This window comes from Pelodiscus sinensis, chromosome 1 (genome assembly GCF_049634645.1).
Source record: "Pelodiscus sinensis isolate JC-2024 chromosome 1, ASM4963464v1, whole genome shotgun sequence".
Taxonomy (NCBI): Eukaryota; Metazoa; Chordata; order Testudines; family Trionychidae; genus Pelodiscus; species Pelodiscus sinensis.
The window spans coordinates 25,792,109-25,804,119 of record NC_134711.1 but is presented as its reverse complement, the minus strand read 5'-3'; the positions used below and the strand labels follow the sequence as shown (position 1 = coordinate 25,804,119).

The window sequence follows — 12,011 nt, the reverse complement described above, 5'->3', positions numbered from 1 at the left end:
CCACATCGATGCAGGTCAGCAGGCATTGCAACTGTGCCTTGAGGCAGCTGAAGGCTCACTCTACCTGGATCTGGGCATGGTTTAGGCAGGCATTAAAAAGGTCCCTCCTGGCATCCAGGTGGCCAATGTATGGCTTCATCACCCACGGCATGAGGGGTAGGCCAGGTCCTCCAGATGCACAGTGGCATCTGCACATCCCCAACCACAGTCCTGGTGGTGGAAGAATGTGCCCACATCCAGCTTGCGGTACAGGCTGGAGTTTCTAAAGACTTGGGAGTCATGTGCCCTGCCTGACCACCCAACAAAAATGTCCGTGAAGTGTCCAGGGTGGTTGACCAGAGCCTGCAGCACTATAGAAAAGTAGCCCTTCCGATTAATGTACTGGGTCGCTTGATGTTCAGGTGTGTGGAGCAGGATGTGGGTCCCATCAATGGTTCAACTGCAGTTCGGGAACCCCAGGGCAGCAAATCTGGCCATGATCGGGTCCAGGTCTCCCAGGCGAATGACCCTCCGCAGCAGGATGGAGTTGATGGCCCTCACCACGTGCAGAAGGAGACAAAGAAACACACAAGACAGAGAAGAAGAGAGGGAATGTCTGAACCCTTGGGAGGTGCCCGCCCCCCAGACACCTCAGGAACCATCCCCTATGAGGCTGCACCCTAGAAACAGGGCTGTGTGAGGATGGGACAGCACAACCCCCTAGGGACAGGGCTTCCTCCCACCCCCACTTCATCCCCCCACACACTCCAAGTCCCCTTTCCCAAAGGTCCCCCTTATGCCACACTCTCCCCCCACGGCCCCCATGCAGGGGCTGCAGCCCAAGAGTGCCTTACCTCCATGAGCGGCGAGGAGTCCTGTGGCACCTTATAGACTAACTGAAGTGTAGGAGCATAAGCTTTCGTGGGAAAAGACCCACTTCATCAGATGCAGAAGGAGGAGGAGGAGGGCCCTGATGGTGGAATTCCCCATGTCCAACTGGTTGCCCACTGATCGGTAACTGTTAGGGGTGGCGAGCTTCGACAGGGCGATTATGACCCAGTTCCCCAGGGGGTGGCAGGTCACAGGTGGGTGTTGCATCTCCAGAGGATGGGGGTGAGCCAAGCACACAGCTCCAAAAAGGTGGCCTTCTGCATGTGGAAGTTTTGGAGCCACCGTTGGTCGTCCCACCGCTCCATGACCAGCTGCTCCCACCAGTTCGAGCTAGTTTTGAGCCTCCAGAAATGCTTCTCAACAGTGGGCTACAGTTGCCAGAATGTAGCTCCCACGACCAGGGAGACGGTCCCTAGAATGAGCTCTGGGTCAAGCTCAGTAAGGACCAGGAGGGAAGCTGGCACAAAGTGCTGCAAAAACTACAGCATGGCCGTGTGGGACCAGCACATGCCCAGGGCAACTCCAGCTCCATGGCACCAAGAGAAAAGCTGTGGCATCCAAAAAAGCAGGGCAGCCACAGCAGTACTTGCAAGAGCTTTGCTGTCCCTCGAAGAGGTAGGCAAGCACGCAGCAGAAGCAGAGAAACGGCTGGTCTCTTTAAGCGCATGTCTCTGCAAGGCTCTGGAACCAGCACTCAGAAGCAACTGGTGACCTAAAGCCCTGGCTGAAGAGGTTCCGGGTGGCCTTTTATGCAAGAGAGCATCCCATCAGTCTGGATGCTCTATTTCGAAAAAGCACATCGCTTTTTCAATGTGCTTTTGTGTGTGGACGCTCTCTTTCAGAAGACGTTTTTTGAGAGATCTCTTCCAAAAAAAGCTTCTTCCGAAAGAAGCCTGTAGTGTAGACATAGCCCCAGTGAGAGAGACTGGCTAGGGAGCAGACCAGATGTAGTACAGAGCCCTGCAATAAAAGAGAGCTAGATGCAGGAGTTTATAGGGCCTAGACAGAATGAGTGGCAGTTCCCAGTACAGAAATACTCTGGGAAGGATTTGCTGGAGGATTGCACAGGAATGTTGTGTCTATTCAGTTAATAGATTAGTTACTACTAAATGGTGATCAAGAATATGTAGCACTGTAGGACCATATTGCTGATGTTAAGATTTTGTCATGGTTATTTTTAGTTAAAGTCACAGAGAGGTCACGGAAAATAAACAAGAGTTCATGGAAGTCCAAGACTTGTCTGAATTTTACTAAAAATAATGGTGGAGGAGCTGAAAGGCAGACAGCTCAAGCCTGAGTGCTAAAGTGGGAGATGAGAGGAAGGGGGGCTAGCATATACACCAGAGGGCTGACCGTTCTGGGGCCCCACTGCAGCTCCAGGGCTCTGACTGCCCATGGCAGCTAATGGCTCCACTACAATTGAGAGCCCCTTGTTGGCTGGGTCCTGGTTTCTGGGATCTCTGGGGCCCCCAGTGCCCATGGCAGCTGCTAGTTCTGTGTGAGCTCTGGTGCAGGTGGCTGAGAGCGCTGATGCCCCTTGCTGCCCACAGTGACTGGGAGCTCTGGGGGCCCCTACCACCTGCAACGGTCAATGGCTCCAGCGGCCACTGCTGCCCACAGAGGCTGAGAACTCTGGCCCTACCACCACAAGCAGCAGCAGAAAATGTTATGGAGGTCTCTGACAGTCATGGAACAGTCTTATCCTTAATTATGGCTTCATCTGTGCAACTCTTTGTATCCTCTCTGAACAGGGAGAGGTACAGGCATTGCAGGAAGTAGCCCTGGGAAGCAATGAAGTAGGGTACTGTTGGATTTAGGGGAGACAGTTGCTCTGTGTTGTTTTGGGAAGAGGAACATCTTCCTTCAACTTCCCTTACTCCTTGTGAAATGAGGGTTACAGAAGTCGGAGTAAGAAGTCCTCCAGCACGACATTATTTCAAAATAATGACTTGCTGTGTAGACACGCTCTTTGTTATTCCAAAATAATGCTGCTGTGTAGACATACCCTTGCACTGTGTCTACATTGGCACGATCTTGCTCCAAAGAGGCTGCTCTTGCGCAAAAACTTGCTGCCTGACTACACTGGCCGTGTGTTCTTGCGCAAGTACACTGACATTCTACTGTATAAAATCAGGGCTTCTTGCGCAAGAACTATGATGCTCCCACTCAGGAATAAGCCCTCTTGTGCAAGAGGCCAGTGTAGACAGGCAACATGAATTTCTTGCACAAGAAAGCCCTACGGTTAAAATGGCCATCAGAGCTTTCTTGCGCAAAAGCACATGCCAGGGTAGACGCTCTCTTGCACAACTACTTTAACGCAAGAACTCTTACCCTAAAGAGTTTTTGTGCAAGATCATGCCAGTGTAGACTTGGAGAGCATGTGACTTGGAGAGTGGGGAAAAACTGCAGGAACACACACACTGACCAGGGGGCAGTCGCAGAAGGTAGGTGCTTCCCTGTCACCCCATCTAAACAAGAATCTACATGTTTCTAAGCTGATTGGATTTCTCCAATTCACAATAATTAATTCACTGGTTTCATGCACAGTGTGTTAGACTACATATAAAGCTTTGATGCTGCTGGTTTTAGATGCCTCTCCAGTGAAGAGTAAGGTGATGCTCAATTGTTCTTCTTACAGAGCACAGTGGAGAAATACAGCACATCAGCTGGGCATGAGCTGGACCATACTTTACACCTCCGAGCAGGAACATTTCTACCCCCAACTGCTGCTGCTAATATCTGTTCTTGCCAGCTGAGAGCCTGGCGAGGGGGACGCCAGATATGCTCTAAGCAAGAGACTTGGTGCAGGGACTAGCAGGCTCCTGCATAGCAGAGCAGGTTCCTCTCTCTTGCCTTTGTTGTGTGGACAGAGGGTTGGGAAGACTCTCCCTGTGCTCTCCTCCTGCTCACACAGTGCTGCAGCAGAGAGCAGTAAAAAGAGAGAACAAGTATCATCACAACTGCATCAAGGGAGCTTCAGCCAACCAATGCATTTTCAGTTATTCCAGATGGTCTCTGCTGAATGGGAATATTCTCTTAAACCAAAGGGCTTGTCTGTGCAAACAGGACATAGGCTAGCTGGGAAGGAGGTAAATCCACAGCATGCTAGCATTAGCTATCCAGGGGGGCTTGCTGATGCTCAGTAAAAGCTCCATAGTGTGATTGCACTTTGGCCTGACCCTAGCTGGATAATGATGCAGACTACAGTGTAGTCTGTGAAAGGGATAGGAAATCAAGCAGGAATGCTGCACATAAAAGGGGTTCATTTATCAATCTCTGTGGCCTCCTCAGAAATTCCCAAAAGGATCAAGAAAATTGTTATCCTCATTGGGAGGAAATGCGCTTCATAAAGCAACGTTCTAATCGTCAGCCCCCCATAATTAATGCATGAAAACAGCCTTTCCCCATATATCAGCAAACTTAATAGCAGCAGAATGTAATTCTGGGGCATCCTAATACTGTACTATGAATTCATTACTCTTACAAAATACAGCACAAAACATTCATTCGAATACTATGCAGTTGCATAAATAATTAACACTAACTGTACCTGACAAGTAAATGAGCTAATTACATCTGTGCTGCATCATCCTGGTTTTTTAAACCATGTTTGTTCATTTGCCTGCTAGCTTGCAGAACTTAATAATTCACAGCGGAGCCACTGGGACAGATTTTAGGGGATATCTACACTACAGCAACACAGGTATTATTCTGCAATATAGAGGCTTCTTATACCTACAGCAGGTGATTTCCCATTAGGATGACCTGATAGCAAATGTGAGAAATCATGATGCTTTTGGGAAGGGGGATTTATAATGGTTTATATAAGACAAATGCCCTAATATCAGGATGATCCCAATAATACTGGGCCATCTGGCCACCCTATTTTCCATTGATGCAGGTAATCCACCTCTTGGAGAGCTGGTAGCTAAGCTGATGGAAGAATTCTTCTGTCACTCTAGCTGCATCTACCATGGGCTTAGGTCAACTCACCTACATCACAGAGGGTATGAACATTTTCGCAGCCCTGAGCAATAAAACTAGGTGCTTTTTAGATACAGGCCTTTCTGCTTTTTTTAGATACAGGACTTTCTGCTTTAAAATAACTCATCCATCAGGTCCTACAGCTGATATGTCTGCCTCCCACAGTGAAGTAGGGGACCTTGAGAATTGTCTGTCTTGTGCCAGCTATGCTGCTGAGCAGAGTCCCAAAGGGCCCTGCTAGTAACTAAGGTTATCTAGGAGCCCAGCCACACCTCTTTTTCCCACACATCCAGCCTGCAGCAGCCAAGAGGGGTACAACCCATCCCTAGGGCAGCTGTTTGCCACCCAAGGGTTCCTCAGTACAGGAGTCAGCTGTTAAGTGAGCTTGACAATCTTCCTCACTGAGGTGAGTTAATAAGGCTCAGTTATAATGGAAACAAGTTGGATTCAATGGGGCCTGATTCTGATTTTACATCACCTTAATCTGCATGGGGATCAGAATCAGGCCTCAAGTGCTTTTATTCACCTTAGCATTTTTTAAAACAAAGACTTCTGATAGATGGATCAAATGTGGTAGATTTTTTCCCCTCTGCGCTAATCAAAAGGCTGGAAGCACTATCCACAATTCATGTGCTGAATTCCCTGCAATAGATACCTTAATCTACTTTTGCAACTCTTGCAGCTAAATGATACATGAATAAATACTGTGCCAATATCAACTCGCAGTAATCCAAAGAATAAGCATTAGTCTACAGACTAACCACATTGCCCAAGCTGAATTGAAAACTTACTGTGTAAGTATGTGGAGCTCCAGGGTCAATCCGAAAAGCTGCTGTAAGTGGATTTGAGTTTATTATTAAAGGATATCCTGAAACCACTTCAGAAGGTGATGGTGATAAAGTAACATGAAATGTATGAACCAGAACATGAGCTGAAGAATTTTCTGTCACGTTGCCTGTAGCAGGCAAGCCATTAAGTGACAGTGTTCTTCCCCCTGCAAATTTGAAAAGGAAAGTACAATGACACTCCTGTGAAGCCCTCTGTGAATGTTAGCTGCAATGGAGCACACACCTTCTGCCACGGACTGTGAACACAAATGACCTGATATTCCTCTTGGGTTGGCATGAATTGTTATGTTACAATGCTAGTGAACCCCAGCAAGTGACAAAAGACTCAATTTATTTTCCTCTTAAATGCTGTGGTCCTGCCACTGCAAGAAGTTACTGATGTTAATGAGTATCATTACTACATTGTTTGCATTCGTATGATAGCTAGAGACATATTACATTTCCTGTTGGTCACCCTTCTCTGTTGCTGCCTCTTTGAACTGAGTCACAGTAAAAAATAAAGTCAGACAAGAAAATGCGTATGACTAAAAGATGTTTAGGATTCTTTTGTGAATTCTGTTCTTAATAGATGCCCTCCCCTTGTGCCTTCTTTCCCTTCCTCTTCCCTTTCTAACATGTCTTGTCATAAATTTACATAGGGGAAGGCAAGTGCTGAGCAACTCCCAAAAAATTCGTGAGCTTAATCTCCCTCCGCCCACACCCCCAACCCTGGTAGTTGGCACTTTGCAAGATACTGCTATTGCATTGCAATCTGTTCAGGGCCAGAACCTGGGCCAACATTAGAAAGGGAGAAAAAAGGTGTCTGCAATGCCATGCACTAGGTCACAATGCCACTCACTCAGATTTGGATGGGGAGCCTGGGGCTTCTAGGCTGGTGGAAGGGTCAGCCTGTTGGTGGCATTGGAGGGTACCTAAGAGGGAAGAGGAGGAAGGGGAAATTTATGATTTCCCCAGAGGTATCCTGAAATAGCTAACCCCGTCTACACGAGCCACACGTTATTTTGAAATATTTTTCAGAATAACGGGCACACTATTTTGCCATCCCAGTAAAGCTCGTTGCATGAGGGTAAGGGATGGTTTGAAATAGTACGTTATTTTGAAATTTGTCACTGTGTAGTATATTATTTGCATTGCCAACCCCAAACACTGAGTTTTGGCATAAAAAAATCAAAGGTTAATTTATTATCAATTTATTTTAAAAATATTGTATTTTGAGATTGCTTGTTTGCCTTCTGAATTCTGAGCCTTTATGGTACACTCAAGTTTTACTCTTTTGAAAATTGAGATTCTCATAAAATCTATAGATTCCACCAACTGGGACTTACAGGGGAAAACTCCAAATAGCACAAGATTTGTGAGAGTTGGCAAAGTTTCTTTTAAAGCAAATAATGACAAGATAAAAGGAGAGCCAGCTATGTGCAAGCAGCCAGTTCTCTGCAAGCACCAGCAAGTGCTGAGTGAGCCACAGACAACAGTTTTAAGAAACCTCTGCTGTAAATTACACAAGCAAACAAAGCTGGTGCTAGCAATGGTTGGTAGATGGTATGTTCTTTGTGTATCTGCAAAGCTTTCATGCTGAAACAAATGCTGATATTGCCAAGCTAACATGCCATGGGCTGGGTTTGGGGGAGGGGAGGGTTTGGTTGGTTGGTTTTTAATTCACCAAATATTAAAGTTACCACTAACATTAACCTAGAAAAAAAGTCTAAATTCTCCTGGCCTGATTCTAATCTGATTTGCACCTGATAAAGTCATTTATATCTGTGCAAGTGGGTATAAAACACTACCAGTCTGATTTTTAGTGTAAATGACGAAATGAGTGTTTTAAAAGTTGTCAGATTGGAAGCAGGTATAAAGTGCTACCAGTTACACAAGATTTAAGATGGTGGAGTACTGGGCTTTATACATGTCTTTATTGCAAGGTCTTCTTAAAACTTGCTACAAGCATAAATTAAAAACTCCTCAATTTTTTGTTTAATTTTTTAAAATTCAGTTAGCCAACAGCTGAAATATGAATAAAGCCTGGAGCAGCCTAAAGTGGACCGACTTTAAAATTCACATGCTTTCCCACCCCAATGCTCTCACTGGAGCACTGCGTCTGCTATAATATTATCATAATGGTAAATAAATAATCACAGTGGGCTGGAATCTCCTCTCAGTTATACTGATTTAAATTTAACAATTGAATAAAATTGTGTTCTTACCAGATATTCCACTTAACAAAAGCAAAAGAAGAAAAACATTCTGCCTCTTCCCTAGACCCCTGCCATTCATGGTCCTAGAATGTGAACTGAAGATAGACCTGGGTCTCATTTGCTTTAGTCTGCTTCAGCCGTACCTAAATGTTTCTTCTGTGTCATGCCATCCAGTAAGATATCAAACAAAAGTTCTGCTGTATCCAAGGGAGTTTCTAAACACCATCAGCCTGTTTGCTCATGAGTGGACTGCTCCTTGCTGACGTACTATAAATATTCCATTAACTGGAATCCTTTTACAATGACAAAGAAGGGAGGAAATAGCTAACAGTGTTGAGGAACGAGGTGCTTTCTCCATAGACCCAGGACAATATTGTTTCCCCATGCTGCTAGTGTGTTTCACACCTGTCCTAGGGTGTCAGAGAGTCAGATAAGACTTGTCTACACTAGAAGGGTTTTGCCACTGTAGTTGAATAATAAGCCCTTTTCCGGAAGATCCCTTATTCCTACTTGAAATTAGGAATAAGGGATCTTCCAGAAAAGGGCTTCTTTTCTGGAAAATCACGTCTGGACTGGCGCTTTTCTCCAGCAAAACCCCGCGCCGGAAAAAAGCGGCAGCCATGTAAATACAAATGCCGCGGGGGATATTTAAATCCCCCGCGGAATTTGCAATTCCGACTGGTCTCATTAGCATCCCTTTTCCGGAAAGGGGTGCCAATGTAGACACAGCCGTCTAGTATGAACTCATTTGTATCATAGAATCATAGAATCCCAGGGCTGGAAGAGACCTAAGGAGGTCATAGAGTCCAACCCCTACCCAAAGCAGGACCAATGCTAACTATGTCAATCCAGGACTTAAAAACCTCAAGGGATGGAGATTCCACCCCCTCCCTAGGTAATCCTTCCAGTGCTTCCCCGCCCTCCTAGTAAAATAATCAGTATCGGTATTGCTTATGGCATTTTCAGGAACCAGCAAAAGTTATGCAAGTTGTTATACCATCATAACAGCATCTATAGGAGAGCTTTTACCAACACAGGTATATCGCAACCCCTCCCATTGGCATAGTTATGCCAGCAAAGCTTTTCAAAGGCTTTGTCTACTCGGCTAAGTTTAAAGCGCAACCTCAGCAGTGCTTTAATGCAGCAGCGTGGTCATGGCACCAGCGCTGGGAGAGATCTCACCCAGCGATATTGGTAAACCACCTCCACAAGGGAAGTAGCTAACAGTACTGGAGCCTGTTTACACGGGCACTTTACAGAGCTGTAATTTGCTGCCCTCAGGGGAGTGTTTTTCAATACCCCTGAGTGAGAAAGTTACAGTACAGTAAAGTGGCAGTGTAGACCAGGTCCTAGTCACCAGCCAATTCAGTCCTTGGCCCTTCTGTGGAGTATTTCAGCAAGGTGCAACTGAATGCCAGTTGTTGGGACTAGTTTTTGTGTATGGACGCTCCCTTCCAACAGGAACTCGACTGGGACCACTTACTCATTTCATATAGGCCACAAAACATTATTAAATCTTAAACAGAGATGGGTGTAGGATTTTGGAGCTGCCAAAGGGCAACTCAAACCCATGGAGGGAAGGGCTCTCTGAGAGGAAATATCTGAGTGCTGATCACATGGAAATCTTTCACTAATAGCTGTGTTGATGGTGCAAGGGTTTCCTCCCTTACTCCCTGCAAACAGATGGTGGGGCCTATCCAAAGTCCCCAGATCCCCTGAGAATGGTGACATGCTAAGATTATTAAATAGAGTCTTCCAGCTGGCAGCCACAACTCCTGGCTGCAGGGCTGGGCCCAAATCCTTAGTCCAGCGCATTCACTCTGGCCGCTTCCTGATCTGAAGGAGCCTGCCACAGCATCATGTGAAGTATGCAGACAGAGCCCCCCTCCTCCCTATAGCACCCCATTCCTTCCTGGTCCTGGCACTGCTGGACAGGGAGTTTTGCCTAGGCTGTGCCAATGGAGTGGCAGGACCGAGCTCCATTTAGCTTCAGCCACCCACTACCTAGGGAGACTTGCCCTAACCATTCCTCTCCCAGGCCTGCCAAAGTGCCATTTGCTATAAGGCAAGAGGGTCATTTGCTCCTCACCCCAGACTTTTCATAGGTCTATATGTTCCATCGGGTCTTCCCCTCCCCCACTCTGACTTTGCAGAATATAACAGAATCAGGTATAACATGCTCTATGCTGACACAGTTTCTCCCTCCCTTTCTCCCCCTAAGAATTGTTTTAATTGGCACCCCAGTGATCTATACAATCTCTGCTTCTCCCTCTGCAACAACCCCCAAAATCATGAACAGTCAGTGGGAATCAGCATGGCAGAGGTAGATGAGTCACTAGGGGTGAGGTCTGTGTGTGCAGGGTCCCTCAATGCATAGGTCTCTGGGGCATACTCTGAATCTCTGAATATAACTCAAGTGGGAGGTCTTTTTACTAACACTCCTGTTCTGAAAAATACCTGCTATATTTTTCTCCCCTTGTAATTGCTGTGTATAATCCATTCCATTTTACGCAGCTGCCTGTTAAACACCTGAATAAAAATATAAGCTCTGGTGGTAAACTTTAAAATTACTATTCCTTTCAGTTACTAAAATGTTCATTTGTCTAATTTTCCACTTTTTTCTTGCCTCTGTTCTGCAGTGGCCTGAGCAGGACCCCGTTTCTGTACTCTAAACCACAACTTTTTCTCCTTTATTTTCTCTCTTCTACTCGTAAGTCCATTTCTTCTACAAATACGTATCTCAGGCTATTTGTTTGGTTCTCCCTTTGTCTGAATGCCCACACAGATCTTGATGCCAGCAATCGATCAATGCTCATGTGCATGTTACATACATCAAACTTCTCCACACACATGAAACCTCTCATATTCTGTGCCAAAGAAAAGGTTAGAGCAACCTGGTACACATATTTCAATGATACAACCTCATCTTATAGTCAGGGAACAGTATTGAGCACTGGAACACCTGGGTTGGAATGGATTAGGTTGGTATATATACCTGCTTAAAACTTTAGGGCCTTCCCTCAGGTACAGCAACAGACTAAGGTCTCCTGTGATGCTGGGCCAGAGCTACAAAGGGTGCCCCGGCACCAGAACCACAACCTCACCCTTCCGCCTGTACTCCCACCCCTATTCTGCCTCTTCTGTATGTGGAGCCACCCACAGCCCCACCCCTGTTCTGCGCCTTCCTCCGAAGTCCCCTCTTGTTCCTATGACAGCCCTGCACCATTCCACTTCTCCCCACATAGCCCTGCCCCCTGCTTGTTCCTCTCCACCACTGCACCGCTGTAGCCCTGAGACTGGAGAAGCTCTGTGCCACTGACATAGCCATGGGCCGTAGTGAGGAGAGGGAGCTCCTTCAGCCCTGGGGCAATGGCAAGGGGCTATTTTTCCAGGGGACCCAAATTAGCAAAGGCCCCTGGGCATGGGCCCCATGAGTCCATGCAGTAATCCACTGCTCAGGTAGGCCTCTCCTCAGTGATAAAGCCTATTATCTGAACACTTTGTGAAACAAACCCTTGGGTGGTTGTTTGTCTTTCAATATGTTTCTAAGGTTGTCAGTTTGTCACTGACACGCTTCATGACACTGCCTGCGGCTACACTGAGGAGTAACGGTAGTTACTGCAATGAGGAGTAATGGTAGTTCTAATTAGGAGCTTTAATTCGAACTACCTAGCCCATGCCGTGTGTAGCCGTGGGCAGGGAGTTCGAACTACCGGGCATTTAAAAATGGCGGCACCCGGGAACATGCAAATAAAGCCCGGGATATTTTAATCCCGGGCTTCATTTGCAAGTTCGAATGACTACATTAGCCACCCTAGTTCGAACTAGGATGGCAGTGTAGACATACCCATAGGGAATTTGGCAAGAGGCTACCTTAGCGTAACCAGATCTTCATGATCTGAAACTTAAAAAAAGAGTGAAAACTAAGTCAAATGACAAAGAGTGGATATAAATAAATAACACAAATATGTAAGGACAAAATTAGAAAGGCCAAGGCACAAAACGGGATTAAATGACTAGAGACATAAAGGGTAACAAGAAACTACAAATAGATTAGAAGCAAGAGGAACACTAAGGACAGGATAGGACCATTATTCAAGATGGGGGAAAACAC

General features: G+C 46.2%; 1 protein-coding gene across 1 annotated transcript in view; it reads right to left on the bottom strand.

Annotated features, from left to right (window-relative positions):
• The window catches only part of CDHR3 (cadherin related family member 3), a 63,962-nt gene extending 55,855 nt beyond the window's left edge, over window positions 1-8,107 (bottom strand). Inside the window, exons 1-2 of the mRNA XM_025178714.2 lie at window positions 7,907-8,107; window positions 5,646-5,848 (exon numbers count right to left, since the gene is read on the bottom strand). Of these exons, the coding sequence (XP_025034499.2) occupies window positions 5,646-5,848; window positions 7,907-8,015 (312 nt within the window). The 5' untranslated portion in view covers window positions 8,016-8,107. The remainder of the gene's footprint in view (window positions 1-5,645; window positions 5,849-7,906) is intronic.
• Between the last annotated feature and the right edge of the window lie 3,904 nt (window positions 8,108-12,011).